Source organism: Anabrus simplex, chromosome 1, assembly GCF_040414725.1.
Source record: "Anabrus simplex isolate iqAnaSimp1 chromosome 1, ASM4041472v1, whole genome shotgun sequence".
Classification (NCBI taxonomy): domain Eukaryota; kingdom Metazoa; phylum Arthropoda; class Insecta; order Orthoptera; family Tettigoniidae; genus Anabrus; species Anabrus simplex.
Window position 1 is genome coordinate 668,284,048 of NC_090265.1, and position 22,038 is coordinate 668,306,085.

The 22,038-nt window shown below is 38.6% G+C and overlaps 1 protein-coding gene across 23 annotated transcripts in view; it reads left to right on the forward strand.

The window, feature by feature from the left end:
- The window catches only part of lola (longitudinals lacking), a 581,907-nt gene that overhangs the window by 6,324 nt on the left and 553,545 nt on the right, over positions 1–22,038 (forward strand). Inside the window, exon 5 of one of the 23 annotated variants that reach the window (XM_067135867.2) lies at positions 3,305–3,602. The exons of the other annotated variants lie outside the window; for them this stretch is intronic. Coding sequence (XP_066991968.1) covers positions 3,305–3,492 — 188 coding nt within the window. The 3' untranslated portion in view covers positions 3,493–3,602. Of the gene's footprint in view, positions 1–3,304; positions 3,603–22,038 lie in introns of those variants that run through there. 23 annotated transcript variants of the gene reach the window in all.

The window sequence follows — 22,038 nt, forward strand, 5'->3', positions numbered from 1 at the left end:
TCACTTGCTAGACTATCATCAGTGTACGCTAATTTGTACAATACTCATAAGACTATATTATCATGCGTAGATTTGGCTAAAGCACAAATGATTCGTGTGGAGTCTTCATCGCAGTCTTTCTAGCTGCTTTGTGTATAGTAAATTTATTAAATTCATGACTACAAATGTAATTTTAAAAACTGATTTAAGAAATTTTGAGATTGTCATACGTAAATTTCTTGTATCACCAGACTTAAGTTATCCTGTAGGTTTAGCATTACCTGTTCACAAATGTATTCTACAGTAACATAGGAAGTACTGAATTTAATGGATGTTAAAATTTTCATTATTCATTGGAGGATTATAACTTCTAATATACAAGAATTAAGACGAGTTTAGTTTACTGGGTTTTCGAGGACCTTTATTCCAGTGCACTTCATTGTCCCCAAACTACAGACAGCAGCGTGGGATGAATCATCACAAGGTAGGGAGGAGAGAGGGGACAGTTTTATTTATTAGAATTAGAATGGGAGGCTGGGGGGCACCTTGGGTATTTGAGCTACAGTGAATGAGGTTTTTAATTTTACTTGTACTTAGCACAGTACTTATTTAACATTGTACATATGCGTGCTACAGCACAAGACATATGGTTCAATCTTGGTTACTTTTGAGAATTGTAAATGCTTCCTGCTGTCTATGCTTATGATGCCATGTCTCCTGCAGTGGTTCCAAATGACTTCTCATGTGATTAGTAGTGGCATTTTTCTTTAGTTTTGTGGGACTAGTTTTAAATGACAGCAGTTGATGTAATTAATTTTGTCCCAGGAACAATGCCACTACTGCTGTAGTATGTAATTATAAATGTAGTAATGTTTCTTGGGTATTGGCCTTCTATGAACTGTCTTTGATTTTAAGCATGCTGCTTTCATGACTTATAGATATAGCAGAGGAAATATTTTTCTGTGTATTTATCTGATGGCCTTTACTGCCATTATCAGTACTTGCTTCTGTCACACATAGGTCCCTCCTTTTTACTAAACCACCACTAGGTAATGTGCTATTGGTGCCAAGGGTATATTATATGGTATTGCATTATGTACTCTTTTAAGTTGTATATAAATTAACATAGGTTTAGAAAATATGCATTTCAGCATGCAGACTAGAAATTGTAAATTTTTGGTTACATAGGACAGGACAGTTTTATCTGGCAGTAAAAATTAGGCAATGACAAGATATATCAGGATATTCCTGATCAAATTCCATGAAAATTGGATTTTGTAGTATTGCAACAATTCTTGAGCCATATGCATTAGCATATGCACTGTTTTGTCTACTGGATTTTACTCTTCAATTTGGAAGAATGTGAAGAGAATTTTTTATGAAGATGCAGCTTTCAAGTATTGCTTTGAGATGTCTGCAAGTCTTATCGCATGAAGATTGCTGTTATTGGATTCTCTATTATCAATTGTAAGTATAAATAGTATCAGTATTACATCCTTGGAATTTATTTGTTGGTTTTAAAAACTTGTTCTATTTGTAATTTTCTTGATGAATGTTGCGTGGGTGGCAAAGTTTCCTTTCTTGCGGACTTGTTTGTTTCTCTTTCTATAATCTGGCAATCGGCTAATTCTGATGTATTGTCGTTGCTCATGATGCGTTGAAATACGTTCGAGAATCCTGCTTAGTGAAATTTCGTGCGAAGAAGTTGCGTGTGAAGAACGGTTCCAGAAGAGGATCATGCGGAGGTGTTCAAGCTTATAACAATTATAAGTTTGTTCAGACTATCGTGCAGAATTTTCTGATCGTTTCTAAGAAGATTTTTTTCTGCTGTTAAGACCACCAGACTGCAATTTCTGGAAGCAAGAAGATTTTCCTGGTATTATAATTAACATGTTTAATTATAAGACCTATTTACTGGGATCAAATTGGATAAAGATGGAAGACTTAAAGCAGCAATATGGATATCACAGGTAATGATATTTAATTTTTTAGTCTTATCTTGATTGGGAAATTTTGTACATGATCTTGCATTTGATTGTATATTTTTGTACATGATCTTGCTTTTGATTGGATATTTGATTCCACATTGTTGAATTTTGACCTGGCTTCATAGCATGGGCTGCAGTCCTTAGCTATTCATTAATGCTTCTCTGAAGGCTGAATTGTGATTGCATTTTTTACCGAACATATTCCGGATTTGTGTATTGGTTATAAGTATGGTTGAACATATGATTGTGCTGAAGCAAGCAATTGGATTCTCAAGAATTTATGCTTAAGACATTTTAATTATTTGATATTCGTTGTTAGCTGGAATGGTATCTGTTGTTCCAGAGCCTTGGTCCCTGTTTCGTGGGGCGGCTCCTTGCTTCTCTGTCAGAGCGGGCCACTTGCCTCCATTCATCGACAATAGTGCTAAATTGTTGAGTTGTCCGCGGTGTAACCGCAAGTATTCTGTGAGTTACACTCTTGATAGACATATGCGTTATGAATGTGGAGTTGAAAAACAATTTTCATGCTCGGTCTGTTTGAAGCGTTTTAGTCGCAGTGATGTTCTGCGTGCGCATCAGAGAAATTCAGGCCACAATATGACAGTAGAGATACCCCCAGAGTTCATGGGATCTTTACTCTCTTCAAATCCCAAATGAATGTTTTGTGTTTGTGTAAATTGTGTATGCTGAATCATGTTCTTAGTTGCGTCAAAATACTCGTGTAGCATGTCTTGACTATGAATCTGTACTACTGGATTATACTTTCACCAGATTGGTGCTTGTTTGAATGGTTACTGATATTTTGGTGGTGAATTTGTTTATGCTGTGAAAGTTTTCTTTGAACTTTTGCTCTAAAATTATTATTTATATTATATTTATGCAACCTTGAACTATATGGCAGCTTGTGGGTTTTATTGATGACTTTGTGGTGAAGAAGATGGGTTAAGAGTGGAAAAGTGCTAGTGGGAGGGTCATTTAAGACCCTGTGGATGTTGGGTGGGCATTTTTCCATTCTTCCCCATCCTTTTCTGACAGCTGGGTTGTGAAACTATGCACTTGCTCAGTACTTGGCTGCAACTTTGGACTTTCATCATGAAATTTTGAAAAGTATCTGTTAATATATTATGGATATTTAACTCCTGTGGAGACCTATTTCTACCAAATATGTGGAATGAACTCTGTGATTGATACGAATACAAAATCTTAACAGGTACTGTATTTCACAACATATTGCGTACTTGTCACGTTTTATTCCTGACTCAATTTCAAAGCTAAGGCTTCTTATTATTATTGCAGTGCTCTGTCGATGTTTTTGAGTATCCCGTTTCCAATTTCAGTTGGCACCCCCATGGTGTATCCAGGTAACATCTGTCCGCGTTGTGGACGTAAGTACAAGTACCGTAGTGGGCTCGCTCGTCATCTGCAAGACTGTGTGCCACCTGCGTGGAAGTTCGGATGCCCTCAATGCCACTTCACGGCTGCCAGGAAAGATGCTCTGCGCAAACACTGGGAGACTGATCATTGATGTGTTTTAGTGGAACGATTAGCGATAGCGTGTTGTATTGCTTTTGCGTTGTTCCGTCGGATCTCTTCTATTGCCACATGTTTGAATCTTATTAAACACATTCTTCCACACTTCTTGAGGTTTCTTTACGTCTGGTGTTGTGGAGGTGGGATTTGAAGGTGCTAGAGTTCACTTTCTGTTTAAAGTTTTTCTGGATGGTGCTGCAATAGCCTACATTAAAGGTATTCTCAGCAGGTAAGAATTGATATGAACTGCAATCTTGGTTTGTTTTTTAACTACCTATTTCATATGCTAAACGAGGTATCAATCCCTGTACTAAGTTAAAAGTCGGTCGATTTTTACGTGGTCCAGAATTTATGGAATAGTTCGCACGGATGATTTGCTGCCGTTCCTTACGGTGCGATTGATTGTAACTGACGTTACAAGTTCGGAAACTACAATGAAATTTTGGAAAAGCTCTGTGCGTGTTCAATCGAAACGCCTTCCATCTAAGATGAACTGCTGAAGATGTTCAGAAGATGTAGAAGATGATTTTCTCGATCAGCAAGTTTGCAGATCAAGAGGACTGGTAATATGGTATAGTACGTATCGGTCTTTCCTCACTAAAGGTATCTGAACACATTTAACTTGTATTATTTTGGTTTTCAGTATGGGTATTGATGTGTACATGAAATTTTTATTTGTACTCTTGCAGTCAGTTCAGAGCAATTTGTGGCTAATTTTCCCATTCTCCCCCCTCCCAAAACATTTGTATCCCTGAACTCCCTCCTGCCTGATTGGTTGAAATTGTCTGTAATTTTATTTTATGTGTGTGATTCACACATTTCTGTGGCCAACAAGAATCCTTAATTACACTGAAGGTGTATTGTGTATGCTCATCTTGCTACTGCACAATTAGTTTGAATTCATACACTTTGTGGCATAGGTCAGATGGTAAGAAATTAATGCAGTCTGTCAACGATGTAATGTAGTTGCTGGTTAAATGGTAAGTTTCTAGTCTGCTGATGCTGTTCCTATCAAGAACGAAGATTGTCGCTGTACTCCCATCAGATGGACAGGTAAGTATGTGGTAACCCTGTCCCTTCCTCCTGTCCTATTTCAATTTCTTGGTTTTTAAAGCAAGAACTACTTTTGTCACCGACCTGCCTTTGTGACTTACAAAGTTCGTTCTTCGACCACTAGTACTGGGAGAACTTTTTTTTTGTTTTTTTTGTTCAAGATTCAGTGTTCTGGAAGACTTCCTGAAAACTCCACCGACTTTTTGGAGCAGATTAAATTCTACGGTTTGATTTCAGGGTACGGTCTGGTTTCCAGCTTCACCAGTGGCTGCAAGTATTCTTTTCCAGGCTGCAGTTCTGGTTATTTACCATGGGTGCTGCTTAGGTCTGGTGTTCTGGTGTGCTTCCAAGCTGTTATCCAGAGATTCCTCGAGGATGAATATTGCCCAGCTGGATTTAAAAAAATGTATGTACCTTGTTAATATGGTTGTGCATGCTGGTTTAGGTTGTAATTGCTTCCTGTAGTCTTCTATGCAATAAGCAATTGTTTCATTCCGTTTCATTTCACAAGTGTGTAGGTGCTTTTCACTAAGTGTTACTAAAGTTAAACTGCAACATGGCACAAGCTTTGGTATTGTTATGCAGCACATTTCTTTATGCAGGTCCTGTTTTAAAAATGCTTTGAATCATCAGTAGCTAATAGTTTACCCAACACTGGTAGCTACAGATTGTATGTGTAAATGAAACATTGCCTTGGTAATTGGTGTCCTATGCAATCAATTAGCTTATTGCTCCAACTAGCCCTCCCATGTCCTTTCAGCTATTTCTACTAGTGTGCTTATGCACATCTGCTTGAACCACAATGTTGGTTTAATTCTGCTGTAGTTTTCCTTTCCCAAGATTTTGGTTTTGTTAGAATTTTAATCCTACTCCTTCCCTGCAGGCCTTGAGATTTGACTATTTCTGCCTTCCCCCTATCATGGATGCTTGTTCCATGAAAGTGGATTCATTAGTGAAGGTAAAATTGAGGTTGAAGTTCTATTTGGCATTCAGACTTCAACAGCATTCCCTAGGAATTTCTGGTTACCCATTTTGTTAAATACTGTTCTGTATGCTAAGTAGCTTGTTGTGTAGTATAGTTCTAATTTACTAGAATGAAATGTATGCATGGACCTACGAATTTTCCAGTAATCCCTCCCATTTGAGTGGTTTTTCTCTGCTTATAATAAAGTTCAGAAAGTGACCCTAAATTTTTCTCAGCTTTACTATCTATTAAGAACAGGATGTTGGAAGGCTTAATTGTGAAACTGGAAAATTTGAGGAATATGTTGTAATTTGAATGTGGTTGGATAAGAAAAGATGGTAACATTCTGATTCATAACCTTTTGAATGTCTTGTCATGAAATTAAATTTTGATGGAATCTCAGAAGGGTTATGGTAAGCTTGAACAATTATTCTTAATTTTCCTTATCCAGCCTGATTTTCCTATTTACTCTGGGAAGCATGAGTTTTGCAATGGTTTTTCTGTAGAGTAAGAATTGTATTTTTAAACGTGACCTTTCCTGGCTTTCTTAGCCAGTTGTAATCAGAAAGTTTAGGACATTCTTCTCAGGGCGATGCTTTTGGTATGGGAACTTAAAATGGTGGTGGGGGGGGACTGTTAATAGAGTAGGCTGTTTTTCTTAAATGCGTGAGTTTACCTCAAGCTAGGTTCACTTAATAGCTAAGAATTAGTATAATATCGATACTCTCAAATTTTGACATGGTGCTATTGTCTGTAGGTGAAGCTCAGCATTTTCTTAGAGCTGAGTAGACTGGAAGATTTAGTGTAGGTCAATTTTGACTTTCCTGTTGGATAAACTTCCCTGTGCTAAGTTTCCGTGGAAAATTTTGCATGTACCTTCACTTCTGATTGAACTACAGGTGTAATTCCTCAAACTTATGGCTGTTGGGATGCTTGCAGCTACATCTTGGGTAGAGTTTTACAGTTCTTAAGGTCCCATCTGTACATTTTGGTCAGGATTACATGTAGGTGGAATGTAAAGTTTGAAACTACTACAAGTAGCATTTTATGACTAGCCATTGTTGACTTTGAGGAGTCTTCGTATTGTTTAGCCTGCAAAGGTTAATTTTTCGTCCTTAACTGGATGGTGATTGTTGCAGATTTGCACCTTTCTTAGTCACCACTACCACTACCTTTCTTTATGGACCAGTTCTGCTGCTGTTGTCCTATGCCATTGGTTCCCTGTAAAGCTTTTCTCCAGATGGGTTTTAATGTTGCAGTAGAACCTCCATTAAGCAAAATACCATTGAACTGAAATGACCCTGCATTTCAGTATGTTTTCAGAAGGTCTTAATTGGTAATCGCATAGGCTTATAGCTTTCCTTCTACACTGATCGGGTGCCCTCCATTTCGGGGGGGGGGGGGCGACCAATTTAGTGCGACGTTAAGAGGCAGGTAAGGGAAAGTTATGGAGGCCACACTACTACATTGCCAGGATTGTGTGCACGATAAAGTTTGAAACCTGTATCACCATGAAATGCAGAGGTTTATATGGTCAAGTATGGCCTGCGTTTTGTTCTACCTTGGATGTAGTAATATGACATACAGGCATTGCCTAGAGGCAAAGGAATTATTTCAAAAGTAGTGTTAAAAATCTCAACCTTGCTACAGCTTAAGTATCCATGGAACGACACTCTTACGTAAGCTGTAGTCGGAAATACCGTAGTTGGTAGGAGTCCTTGCTGTGGGGAGTTGTGTGGATTTTATTGATCAGATTCTAGACTGTCAAATACCACATCCCTTTTGTAATCTTCATTTTTAAATATCCCAGCATGTGACAAAAGCCTTCTGCTTCTTCGGTTATATTATCCAGCTCCTCTATCATTAACGCTTATGCGTACATACATATCCCACGTCGTTCCATTAGGATTGGTGAAAGAGTCTTCACCAGTTGCGGTCCCTGAACTTCTCTCCTTTGATGCTTTCCAGAGTCTGTCCTCGCTGTTGAATGTCAATCTTCACCATGTCCTTGTACCCGAGTCTGTTGGTTTTTTGTCTTCAGGTTTTAGATCATACATTTTTTCGGTTATCTTATCTCCCATGCGTTGTATATGTCCATACTATCTGTCGCTGTGCTGTTATGTCTTGCAACTTTATCTTGCTTGTGGATTTCCTCATTACGGAGTCTGTCCTCCGTGTTTTACCGATCATGCTACGAACAAATCTCATTTCTCCTGCCTGGATTCTACTAACATCTTTATTTCTCATGGTCCAAGTTTCCCAACCATAGGTCAGGATTGGTACGTAATAGGTTTCATATGACTTAAATTTTGTTGGCATTTTCTTGTTCCATATTGTCTTTTTAACTGTTTTGTTAAAGTTTCTATCTGCTTGAATTCTGTGGGGAAATTTCTTTGTCAATTGAACCAGTATCGGAGATGACACTTCAGAGATACTTGAATTGATGGTTCATCTGTAGCTGTTTCCCTTCCATTTCAATGTGTCCCATTGGTTATCCGTACCTCTTCATGACCATAACCTCACTTTTCTCCTTGCTGAAGATGAGTCCATATTCTTTAGCAGCTTCTGCCCAGGAGTTTGTCTTTGAATGTCTTAAGTCTCCCCACAAGCATATATCTTCTGCGAAAAAGGTAACTTTCATTTTCTTATCTCCAATGGTTTGGTGAACTTTTCTTCTGAATCTCGTTTCATCACAGTGATGAAAAGACACACCATCCTGTTTGTCATTCCTACTTCGGGTATCTTCATACCAATTCTTGATCCTGTGTATCATATCCTGTATGTAATCCAATTTTCTTCAGTGTTTCCTCACACCTCTGTTCACAGCATCAAATGCTTTCTTGATATCATACAACCACAAATCTCGGATGCTGTCGTAGTATTTTCCATTAACTGACAGACTGTCAAGATTAAATCAGTTGATTTCTCCTTCCTGAATCCATACTGTTCTTCAGAGAGGTTCTCTTCAATAAGGGGTCGATTTTATGCTCTATAATTCTTTCATAAAGTTTACCAACTGTAGCCGGTATTAAAACTGCCAAGTTTCACCTTACACTAGTGGACTTAAAAATATATAAATTTTTACATGCTGTCACAAACATCGCTATAACTTCTATAAGACTTCTGATTGTGCTCTAAATAAGCGGATATGCTGTTCACATCCTGGAGATGTATCTACATACAAAAAAAAAAGTTGTGCAAAGTTAAAAAATATGCTAATTACCTTATAGTTTGAATAAAATTTGAATCAACAGGTGTCCATGACCATTTCGGTGAGCATTCATTTGTAATACTATTCTTTACATATCACAACTTCTTGCTGCATAATCATCACTAACACTTTCATCATCTCCGATTATTCTCATCACTTTCACGTAATATGAGTTAGAGCTGCATTAGATACAGACCATGTGAGGACGCCACCTACTATGATCGACAAGAAAACAAATTTTTTTCACCAACTCAGTGCCGGATTACGGTAGAAGATAATCCCCTGCATAGAATGATGCCCTGTTCTGCGAGCCATGCTAAAAGTTCATGTTGAGAACCAACAAATGGCACGCAGATTTACATCTGAAACATCGCTAGCCTAGTGTACTGGTATGCCAAAACCGCTCCTGGGTTATGTTTTACAGGTCTGTACGTGTAGATCCAGCTTGAGCAGTTACGGATTACAAGTTTTGTAGTATGGATGTTGTTCCTTTCCACTAAAACAGTTTCAACACTCCTCAGGTGATCTTTTGTCTGGTTGGGCGGTGGCATATTAACACCCCACTTCCTGATGGGCTACCATTTCAGTAGAAGAAAAGCTGTCAGTAGTGTTAACTCTTCTACAAGGTTTCATTACATGGTTGGAGTGGATGTTAAGTGTACTGTAATAGTGCTTTGAGTGGTCTCCAAAGGTCTATTTTAATTCATTGGGATATGCACCTCACAATAATTAAGTGAAGAGTAATTATCGAAAAACAAGAACGCTGTATTTTTCAAATCAGTTATTCCTTTCTTGAACAGAGTAAAAAGGCTAGGCCATAAGAACGTGCTGTGAAAAGGGTGTTCTAGGAAAGAATTTGTTACGTACATTGCAGTGCAGTAGTACCACTGGTATAATTTTGTGTACATATGACTGATACTCCAAAATTGAATTTGATTACAGTAAACTAGTCATTTTTTTGGGTGCATTTTGTTTTGGTTTTCTGAAATGGTGTAATCTCCCTTATTCTGGTTAGAGGTTTTACTGTACGTTGGATTTACTCGGGGTTGTCCTATTCACTCCTCTGAACACTTGTGCTGTATCTGAAGGAATTAGTGTCCTGGAGAGTAATAATTTGGGTAAACGGTTGTCATTTCTTCAAACTAGTTATTGTTCAGGAAATTGTACAAACAGAGCTGTTCCATTGATTGAATTAATTTCATTCCAAGTTTTATGGGTTGAATGGGATCCATCATAAAATGGTTCATTTCAAGTAGCCGTATAATGAAATATCTGTTCCTCTGGGATGTCTTGTGAAAATATGCAATTGCAGTATGTTGAACTTCTGTTCTGTTCTTAAAGGCAAAATACTTGCCGGGTATAAGGAGCTTGTCTTCCAGTTAGTCCCTTTGTTTTTCTGAAGTTCTCTTGTGGTTAATTATTTTTATTGTCCATTTTAACCTTTTGGTGGGTTTTATTAAGTTTTGACTTATGGTAAGGGGAAATTTTGTCTTGGTTGTCAAGGATAATATTTGGAATTTTCATGATCTATCAAGTTTTATTTTTAATTTGCAGATTGTTTATAATGTCCTTGTTTTCCCCCCAGGATTTCCTCGAACGCTGGGCCTATCCTTGCCTCGCTGCAGTTTCCTGGCGTCGTCTGAAGTGTTCCGTCATGTGTGTGGTGTGTGTGGGAAGAACTACAAGACCCGTTCAAAATTGAATAGACATATTAGATTCGAGTGTGGTCCTGCAAGAAAAAGTCTCCAGTGCAGAGTTTGTGGTCGAAAGTTTTCTCGCCCTGATAATTTGCGACAACATGAAATAATTCACTCAATTCAGTCCTCCGCTTGAGTACTGATCTATATGTGTAATATATTGGTTCATGAAATTCTCTTTGGTGACAATAGTGCAATTTCTTGGTGGTCTTTGAATTTCTTCAGTGCTCTCCCTCGGTAAAAATTTGAACGTTTTGATAACAATTTTACAAGTAGTTAAACTGCATTGTGAATGGTACATGGGACCTGGATGCACTGTTGCACTTTTAAAGTGATGTGAGGTAATTACTATTTACAAAGATTTTATATTTACATTCATTGTTGTGCATTAAAAATGTTCAAAATATTAAATGTGGTTGTTTCTTCCAGTTCATGTATTCCCCTTCCTTCATCTGTGGCTTATCTGCATAATCTTCACCTTGAGAAAGGAGGGTACTCAGAGATAATAGCCTTCACTTGCTTACTGTTGGCACAATGCTGATTTACGGATATTGGTTAATTTCAGCTATTACCGGTTAGTGAGCATAGAAGCACAGAATATATTGAGATGTAGGTTAGTTTTTAGTGTAGGATATTTCTGATTTGCTTCAGACACAAGGTCAGGTTATCTTTTGGGGTAGTTCATTTAAGTGGTAAGTAATGCTTTTGAATTCAGTTTTGGGGGCGAGCAGTTACACCTGTGGTCAATTAACTACTGGAGCTTTATTCATGTTCTTGTTATCCAACTTTGACTTCTTTCCCATATGTAATTAATTTGGTGTTAAGGTGGGCTAGTTGCTTACAGGCAGGGGGAGAGAATAGTATACAATAATGGAACTGCTTTGGTGCACTGATAGAACGATGAGGGGGCTATTAAGGGAGCTGGACTTCTTGAATTTCAGAATCACAGTGTAACTTGGTACTTACATGTGACCATTCACATCAGTGTAGCTGCCTTTCTCTAGAAGTAAGTTAGGAATAAGGCATCAGTTGCTGGTTTTGTTCTAGTTACCAGGTTTATGGTTGAGATTAAAAAATTTCTCTTGGGGGATGTAACATTGCAGGGTGCGATGCTTGTTCTGAGAGACTGCTCTGATTCACTTAAGCATGAATTTTTGGGGTGGGATGGTAGTTTTTACGTGGTGGTACATGGCTACTATACTTCGTTAGCTTTGTCCCTTGGGCTGGGTGTAAATCTGTTCTTCCTAGAGCCATGTATGCTGACATTTAGATTGAAAGATTTCTTGCACATACTTTCTACTCTTCCTTGAAATGGGCACAAAGTGAGTACCAAGTTACTTGGGCAACAGTTGTCTGTACTTTCAAAGTTGATCTGGGGTTATCTTGCTGTACCAAGTTACATGGTAGGGCAGACTAGTTTGAAACTAAAGTAATTGTTCAGAGCTTTAAATTTATAAGCCTTTACTTCATTTTCATCTTCTCAAATAGGGGGCTTTTAACAGTAAGGAATATCTCGTTTGTGTTGGTATATGTAGCTGCATTAGTCTAGGCTCTGTTACAATGTCACCTTTTGGTGCTTGTGAATGAGATTTTGATTTTCATATTTTAGTCATTCAGGTTTATTAGAATAATTGTGAAGTTATTAATTTTAGTATCTGGGTTTCTATCCAACTGGGAATATTTTGGGGAGAGTTTTACTATGGTGTTTCCATTGGATCAAGGTGTTCTGCATCCGATCCTGGTCGCCTGGAGGTATCCGTGGTTCTGTTGTGACAAAGGTGAGTAACTTTTTTTTTTATTTTTTTTAATGCATGTTATATATTCTGTAGTTGGTTACTATGACCTTTCATTTTCTGCAAGTTTTTTGGTGTTAATTGAAACCAAATGCAAACTCATCTGAATAATCAAGGTTTCCCTGCAGTGAAATATAGTCTGGAGTTCTCCAGAGGTTGGGACTGCTTGACTGGCAACAAGCCAAGTTGGTGTATGCGGCTGTTTTTAATGGGTGTGAGGCTCATATTCACCAACGTCTGTAACTTTTGCCGTTATCTTAATATTCAAAAGTCTGATGTAGTCTCGGTTAATGCTCGCTTCTGTATTCACCACAGAATTTCTCAGTTTACCAAAACGGAGTTTTTGTTTCAATCAGTTTGAACCGCAATTTTTTTATACTGATGAACTGGAAAGCATGACTACATGCTGCCGCCCCTATCGAATTGTAACGGTTTTTTATTCCATTAGGCATTTGCAAATAATTGATACAAATTATGCCCGCTATTGAGCAGAGACAAAGAAGCCTTAATATCTCTTTCCAAGAGAGTGAGTTATTGTACTTGGTGGCAGAAAGCATTAAGAAAGGGAATAGACTACACATTGTACGTTACTCTAAGGCAGTATTCCTTATTCAAAGTCGCAGTCGTGTATCATACAAGATATTGGCTATTCATTTTAGGCCTATGTACGTGTTGGGAATTTCAGGTCATGTTCGTAAGCTTTAGATAACCTAAAGTGTCTGAAAATCAGTCTTTAGTCGCAAGTTCTTTTATCGATCTAGGGAGTTTACTAATGGCATAATCTTGATCATATTACTCATCGCTGTGATTTTATTTTTAATTAGGTATTCCAGCCGCCTACGGACTGGGTAGGCAATTATCTTAGATTTTCCATTTTACCGGTAATGTTTTAAACCAAGATAATGCCAGTTGTCAGAGAATGATGATGGTGAATACAAACTTGGTTTACGCAGCTTTAAACCGTGCTAAAAGTGTTTCCTCACGTTGGTGAATACGAGCCCGAGTTCAGTTATTGCAATTAATGGGAAAAGTGCAGTCTCTTTAAATTTGTTCTTGAGTTGAAGACTGGAGTCACGTTTTGAATCTTGTAGAGTTAAAATCTCATTGGAGCCCTTGGCTGAGGTGTTCTTTATGCTGGGAATTTCACAATTAGTTCTTCACAATTCTGATTGTAGTGTGACCTTGCACATGGCCTTCTGGACCCTTCAAATGCGATTTCCACAGGGTTGCCAAGTCTACTTGGTGTTCACTGAATAACTTGTCTCGCTTAGGAACTCTCAGTTAATTAGCTTTTTTTTGCGATTCGTGTGCAGTTTTTGTCCCTTTTAGGCCACTGCCATCATTACATTGAGGACAATGCTTGTAGAAACTATGGGCATGTCATTTCTTTGCTACTGACGGCACTCTGAGAGTCTACGGGCACGTTTTCACTATAGTTAAAGTAGTAGCTGCAGTTTCAGCGATCTGTGAACTCTCTAGGATACTGTTGATTGCTAAATAATAGAACTTTTAGTCCAGGGGATACAGTAAGAATGACTGGAATGATTCGGACATGTAAAATGAATGGGAAAGGAACGGGCGGAAGGAAGGAGATTGAAAAGAACTTCCGGGGAAAAGACCAGTTGGAAGACCAAGAAGGTGGATGGATCAGATTTGGAAGAACATTGGATTGGAACATTGATGTTGGCATGAAATGTACTGGTTATGAACGTACATTGAGAGCTCTTCTTTCAAGGTATTGATAGCACGGACACGTTCCTACTTAACCTGGTGTCGCCTCATCGTTGACTCGGCTGTGAAATGGCCAAGAACGTGTGGACTGGAAGTGTGTTCGAGAGGCAGGCTGGTTTGTGTAATTCTTGTGCATAGTTAGCATGTCTAATTCAAGTGTACAGTGGAACCTCAATTCTCAGTTTTCCCGGCTAGTCCCTCCAAAAGCGGAGAATCTGGGTGCGAATTATCCATCAACAATTTGGCTAAATATCACAAAAATAAGATGTTTACTTGTCTACAAATACCCCTAAACCAGACCGAACTACAGCCCCAATGGGCCTTCCGCCTACCAAGTGACTGCTGCTCGGTCCGAAGGCCTGCAGATTGCGAGGTGATACATGGTCAGTGTGACATCCTCTTGGCCGTTGTTCCTGGCTCTAGACCGGGGTCGCCATCTCGCCATTAAATAGCTCATTAAATCTCAACTTTGCATTCAGTTTTACCACTGAAACTTCAATTTCCTCTGAAAACTTCTTTCAGTTTAGCAACTTTGATCAGCCAAACTTCGAAAAATATAATGCCAAGCAGCACTTCAGAAATATGGTTATTCGCTGGAAAGTGCGCTTGCTGTACAACTCGGTACGAGTGCAGAAATGATTCAAAGTTTTTTTTAAATACAACGTGCGCAAATAAAATGACTTAAACTATTACAAAAACCGCAAACACGTGAAATTTCCAGTCTTAATATTAGGACCAAAACAGCAATAGGCAATTCCAAAATCTCCCTGGGTTGTATATATGTAAGGTGCAACATCTGTTCTGGTCTTGATAACGGTACTAAATTTGTGTTGCTTAAGGAGCAATTTAGATTCCTGCTTGAAAGCCTAGTGACTTATACAGTGCCCTGAGGGAATTGCTGCAACGGCGATGCACTCGAAGAAACTGAAATAAACATCAAACTGGACATGTGGGAGACACTGCCGTATGATTTCCGAGGATTCTGTAAACAATACCATCGGAATGAGATGCTAAGGTGGTCCCTTATTCAAGTTCACCGCTAATCTCTTTTCCAGTACAGTAGACAACTCCCTCAAATTACCGCAATGACAGGACGTTATCATGATCAGCAAGTATGCCGTAGGCGCCCTTTTGTGAGATAGTTCCTTGAAAAATACGTGATCGAGGATTTAGTGTTGATGGGACTGAAATTTCTGGATGGTTGATCCGGGAAATCATTTCTTCGAGGAAGGGAAAATGCAGGATTTTTACGCGATTTAATTAGGATGCTTGCGGGACCACGTAATTTGAACGAATAATACAGGGGACATGTAATCGAAGTTCTACTGTGCCAAGTTTCGGCATCAAATCCATAATGGATCTTAAGGAAAACTAGACTTCGGTAAACGAGGATAACAATTGCCCACAAAGTAAACATGATTTTGGTGCTTCAGGCAAGTAAATGTAGTGATCTAATTTGAAATTGGTGTGAAGTGTAATGTAGTTTTATACTTCTTCCTGAAGTGGGTTCTGTAATACTGGATTTGTACTGCTTCTTAAAAATGCAAGAGTTTCTCGTGCACAGATGACAACCGGCAGAAACTCGATGCAACCCAGTCGTTAAAGAACGAACAGTGGGAAAGCAAATTAGTGGTCGTAAACAAGGATACCAGTGCAAATTGACAAATTATGTTAGAATCTACTAGTTTGTTTCAATAGATGTGTCCACAATATCAATTCCAAAATACAGTATTAACCGAATTGTCGTCCATAGCTGCGTCAGATTTTTCGTTTGTAAAACTTTTTTCATAAATTTGTACTTAAAAATTGCACTCATCATCCTAAACCATCTCCAGTTTCCCGGGTGTGGTATATGAGCCTCCTCCATCTCATCCTGTCCTTGTACCATTCTTCCTCCAGCTTGTCCCAATCATGACCTCTCAGCAGTACATCGCTCTCCATTTCCTTCGTGGCCTTCCCACGGGTCGTCTTCCTTCTACCTTTCTGTCAAATTCCTTCCTTGCAGTTCTGTTTACTGGCATCCTCTTCATGTGACCAAACCACTTCAGTCTTGATATCTGAATCTTATTTAGGAGAGAATTGTCTATTCCTACTTCTAATTTTCTCATTCCTAATCTTGTCTTTCCTGGTTTTCTGGATCATAGTGCATAGGAATTTCATTTCAGCTGCCTGAAGTTTGGAATTATCTCTATTGGTCAGTGTTGTGTTTTCGAGACTGTATTTAAGAATTGGTGTATAATAGGACTTGTACAATGTCATTTTTGTTTTCATGGGTATTTGCTCATCCCACAGCAGGTGTCTTACCTGGTGGTAGAGTTGTGTTGTCTTATTGATTCGATTGTTCACATGTTTTGCTAGGTTGTCATTTGATATAACGCTACCCAAGTATTTGAAAACTGGAACGCTGTCCAGTTGAGCTTCATTTAACATGACTATTGGTTCTGCTCCTTCCCCATACACTTCCATCACCACCGTCTTGGTCTTGCTGATGTTTAAACCATATTTCTTAAACTCCTCATTCCAGCTTTGTATTCTCTCTCCCAATTCATCTTCTGAGTCGCTCCAGATCGCAACATCATCTGCAAATGTGAAGGCTTTGATATCTCCATGTTCTTTCCTTTTAATAGATTTCATTACTACATCCATTACAATAATAAATAGAAGTGGTGACAATGAGCTGCCCTGCTGCACTCCTCTCTTTGTTTCAAACCAGTCCGACAAACCACATCCTACTTGCAATACAGCTTCTGTTCCCACTATACTACATTTTCACTTTGTCTATGAGGGTGTCTCGCACTTGAAGTTCTTTCATGCATTGCCAAATTTTTTCCCTTGGTACACTATCGTATGCTTTCTCAATGTCCAAAAATATTAGGAATAAAGGCTTGTTCTTCTCCCAGTATTTTTCCATTAGCATCCTAATTGCAAATATAGGGTCTGTAGTTGACATTCCTGGTCTGAAACCATACTGCTCTTCTTCCAAAATTGGTTCAACAATATCTCTGATTCTGGTCTCTATTATTTTTTCCAATATTTTCAGGACATGAGACAGTAGTGTGATACCACGGTAATTAGTACATTTTCGTCGGCTTCCTTTCTTGAACAGAGGTACAATGATGCCCATCTTCCAGTCCTCGGGAATAGTATTTTCCTCCCATATCTTGTTGAGCAGTCTATAGAGCCATTGGATTCCTGGAACTCCCGCTGCTTTCAGCATATCTGCACTTCATCTACGCCCACTGCCTTTCCTTTCTTCATGCTCTTGAGCGCATTTTCAACCTCAAGCCATGTAATGGTGGCTCAGTTGTGGTTCCTCGACTTGGCTCTTCTCTATCCGTTATGTTTTCTGTATCTCCATTCAGCAGCTTTTCGAAATAAGATCTTGAGTTCTTGTTTAATTTCTCCCTTTTGTTGTGCCAGAGTTCCATCGTCACATTCTATTGCTTTTATGGTCTCTTGATCCCTTCGCTTGTTTTTCACTACTCTGTATAGCAATTTCATATTTCCTCTTCCAGTTTGTCTGCAAACTCATTCAATTTCTTTTTTTCTTCCCTTACAGTGTTCTTTACAGCAAGTTTCTTGTTCCTGTATACTCCTTGAAGTCTTTGTATTTCTTGTTCATTTCGTTCTTGTCCCTGTTTTTGTTTCTCCTTGTCCAGTGCCTTCTTTATTTGGTTTCTTTCTTTCACCGCTGTTTTCACTCTATCATTCCACCATGGTGTCTCCTTTTTTCTTTTGATAGAACTTGTAACTCCACATAGGTTTTTGGCTTCTCCCACAAAGGTGTCTTTGAAGGCCTTCCATTCTTCATTAACGCTGGTTACTTCACACTTCGGCAAACTCTGAATCCTTAGTTTGTATTCTTCCTTTATTTGGACTTCTTGCAACTTCCAAGTTTTAATCCTTGGTTTTTTCGTAATAAGTTTCTGCGTTTCATTTGTCTTATGTTTGAAGTCTACTACCAACAATCTGTGGTCACTGTCCATGCTTTCACTAGGGATGACCTTTACATCTGTGATGTACCTGCCACCATCTTTATTTGTGATTATGTAGTCAATGTTTTATACTGGCCATCCCAACTGTACCTTGTTATTCTGTGACTGTCTCTTTTTTTTGAAGAATGTATTTTTGATTATAAGATCATTTCTTCTGCACAGATCTAATAGTTGTTCTCTTTCTGGGTTCCTTTGTCCAAATCCATGTGGACCAATGATGTTCTTGTACCCAAGTCTGTCTACCCCAACTTGCGCATTTAGATCTCCAATAATAATATTTTCCTCATTAACTGTATCTTCCAGGTCTTGCCGAAATTTCTCTTTTGTCTTCCTCACTGCAGCCTGTCTGTGGGGCATGCACTTGTATGACGGTGTACTTAGTGTTCTCCAGTTTCATGGACATTTTAATGATTCTGTCACTTTTGCAGATAACTTCAGCTGTAGCATCAGTCCTTTCGTTAATTAAGAATCCAACACCATTTTTCGTTACCTTCTCCTGTCCACTCCAGTATAATTTATAAGTGTCTTACTTCCAATCCCTTTCCATTTGGTCTCACTTAATCCCAATATTGATATTGATATTTTCCTTCTATCCATCATGTCTAGGAGTTGTTCTAACTTTCCAGTTAATGATACAATGTTCATAGTTGGTATTTGGGTCTCTGCTGCACTATTGTGACAAAACTAATTTTTGTGTAGAACAAAGTGTGATCTTTCTAATTATTCGAAAAGTTGGTATGATCATGCCTTACCCTAGCATTGAAAAAATTCCAAAACCATTAAAAATCTTGCCATTTTTGGAGGGTAGGACTTTCAAATATGACAAGTCTCCAATGTGTTAGTCCTTTCCTGGATGGCTGTTGGGAAGGAGCAGTGTTGCCTAAATTTTGGGTGATATTTATAGAAGTCACTTGCTTGGTACTTAAAATTTGAGCTGGAAGTTATACTTTACTGTTTTGGGTTAAGTGGGTTCTGACCTGTTGGATTAAGTGGGTTCTAACCCCCTGTTGGCATCTGTGAAAATGGTTTTCCTGGTTTTCCCATTTTCGCATTCCTATCCCATCATTGCCGTCATACAAACGTCAGTCTGACTTGGTTCAAAATATAAACCTTTCACTTGAACACAAGATGTTTAAGGCACTACTTCACTTAAAGCTTTCCAGGTATCTTTCCTCTAAATTCAGTTTTATAGGTTTCTATATATATCGCAAAGGGGTATTTCAATTATTTTCAATCGTTTATGTTCGAAGTCTTTATCTTCCTAGGCTTTCATCAGATGTAGACGCTCGCTTCAAAATTTGGAAAGCAGAGTTTCGAAGACTTGAGGTTGAAGCATCTTTCAATGCTACCTTGGTTACGGCAACTAGTATTGAAGATAGCCTGCATACAGGACTTCTGCCATTTTCAGGCCAATGACCAGCTTTTAAGGCAAATGTCTATATCCCAGATTCTTGTAAAAAAAAATAATCATAAATTCAAGGAAAATTACGTAGTTATTCATTTGCAGTGGATGATTTTAATCCATGAAGTGATAAAGAATTCAGATTTCAAACTGAATTCTTACTCGGAAATCTTTTATAAAAATCTGGAGATCTTGCAAGATTCTGGTGGACATGCCTACATGGGAGGAGGAACATTGGTTCTAAGCTTAACCTCATTTTCAGTTGTTCAGGCTTGTCAACTTAGTTGCCAGAATTCTGACTCTTGTCCTCTTATTTGGGTGTTCCTTTGGTAATTTCCATGTGTTACAGTTGGAAGAGATTTATCTTGTTTAAAAATTGTTAGCAGCAGACATGGATGGTGGATGAGCTTGTCCAGGACAGTGGTTAATTTAATATTAAACCACTTAAAAGTTCGAAATACTTTCTTAAAGCCTTGCTAGGTGTTTAAGGATTATTTTAGACACACAGGAAAAGGAATTGAGGTAATCTTCAATTTGCGTATTGGGTTGTCTCATCTGTAGAACATTCAGACCGTTGCTCTGTGGCGTACTGTTCTAGCATGGAAGAGGCCTTCTGAAAGTACAGTAACTTGACCCAGTATGTTTTATAGTAGTGAATTTTAGCAGGGTGTTGTACCTAAGAGCTGTGCAAGGGGATTGGATAGTAAGTCCACTTAAAAGGTGCATTAAAAATTTCCATCTATAATGTTTCATTTGTCCACTCAAGCAGGATTTACTGTATATATTTAAATATCTTGGTGCATGTTTCTGTTTATATGGCAAAAAAGACTTCATGCTTGGAAGAAATTGTTTTATTGCATTACCATGCTTTCTTGGGAAGTTAACTTGGATATTAATGGCAGTTGCAATCTGTTCATCCTGAGTGAGCCTCCTTACTCTATTGTGCTGGATAGACAATCCCCTGTTCTAGATTTCTATGCATGTGGTCCAGCGAGTCAAATCCCTGCAGTATAGTTTTTACGGCAGTTTCTTGAAACTGGAGTATTGTGAAAAAAGTTGTAATGACTGGCGATTTCACATGTATTGTTACCTGGTGGTTTCAATTACTTCTTTCTCTGACTTTGGCTCAGTTTTAACTGTTTTGTGGAATTACCTTGTGAATTTTCTCGATTGCCAGTCCTCCATTTTTTAGTAATGATGTCGCTTGCTTCTTCCCCTATACTACTACTATTGTCTAAAGTATTTAAACATTAACAAGTATTTGTCTTTTAACTGGATTGCCTCCATTAGCATCTCTGAACATACTGGCCTCTTGAAATCTTTTCATAGTAAGATAAGAGTTGCTGGTTGACATCAACCGGCCATCGTTGCTTTTATTCTGGCTAGTCTCCCTGCTTCATGCGTGCGCAAAATTGACAGTGGAGTGGTAATGTAGGTATCACAATGTTCTTAAGATATCTTCTTTGTTTTGCCTCATGACTGAGGTGTCGTGGCTATCGTAAAATTCAGCTATCTAGCCGATTAACCATACTCCGCCATTCTTCCCTATCTAAAGCTTTCAGTGTGGTTACTGAGAACTCTGTAGGGTGCCGTTCACCATGTCAGTGCATCGTGTTGGTACTCGGCCTCATCGGGTTCCCTGGACTTTGCCTTCAACAATCAACTTTTGAAGACTACCATCTCGGCGCATTATATGTCCTAAGTAGCGTAAAATCTGCTGGAAGTCCTTACACGATATGATATAGATGTTGGTTCCCATAGGGAATCTGAAGTATTTGTCCCGAATGAGTAAATTTATAATTCCAACATAAATGGTCTGTTATTGGACATTATAAATAAAATAATCTGTATCATCTGATGGGCTAGCAGGTGTCAATTTTTGGGAGTGAGACAGTTTCTCATAGTGCATTGGCACTGCTGGTGGCTCAAAGTAGCCTACGCAGTGGCCTCCACGGTATGCACTAGCCAGCGTCTTGATGGGTGTGCTGGGTACCAGCTAATGAGCCCAACCTAGGACATGGGGGCAAAAAGGCTGGCAACCAGGAATGAGTTGGCTGGAAAAATTTATAGTGTCCAATAACGGACCATTTATGTTCGTCTTTCATGATGGATGAACTTTTATGTGAAGTTGGTTCAGGATTGATGTTTTCCGTGCGATGAGTTGTCCAAGGAATCCTTAAGTTTCCTCCAGCACCACATTTCAAAGGTTTCTATCCGTTTGTGATACGTTTTAGGATGGTCCACGTCTCTGCACCATACAAGAAGACTAGAGATTCAACAAGCTTATTTTTTGTGTTGATGGCAATGTTATCTTTCCAGATCTTCTGCGGATGGATCATGCTACCTTTTGCTATTTCAATTCTTCGCTTTATTTCATCTTTGGAACCACCAGAATTGAATAGTAAGGAACCTAGATACACATACTGATGTACAACTTCAAAACCTCAAATCTGTTGAATACGTGGACTGTTCTTACGATGAACAATTACGACTGGTTTTCTATCGATTTAGGCATAATCCAATTTCAAGGCTTGCTTCCTCCATCAGCTCTGTTAACTCCTGTTCCGACGATGCTATCAAGGTGGTGTCATCAGCAAATCTCAAGTTGTTGATCTTGCATCCCCCAATGGAAAATCCTTTGTCCCACTCATCTAATACCGTTCTCATTGCATATTCACCATAGAGATTGAAAAGT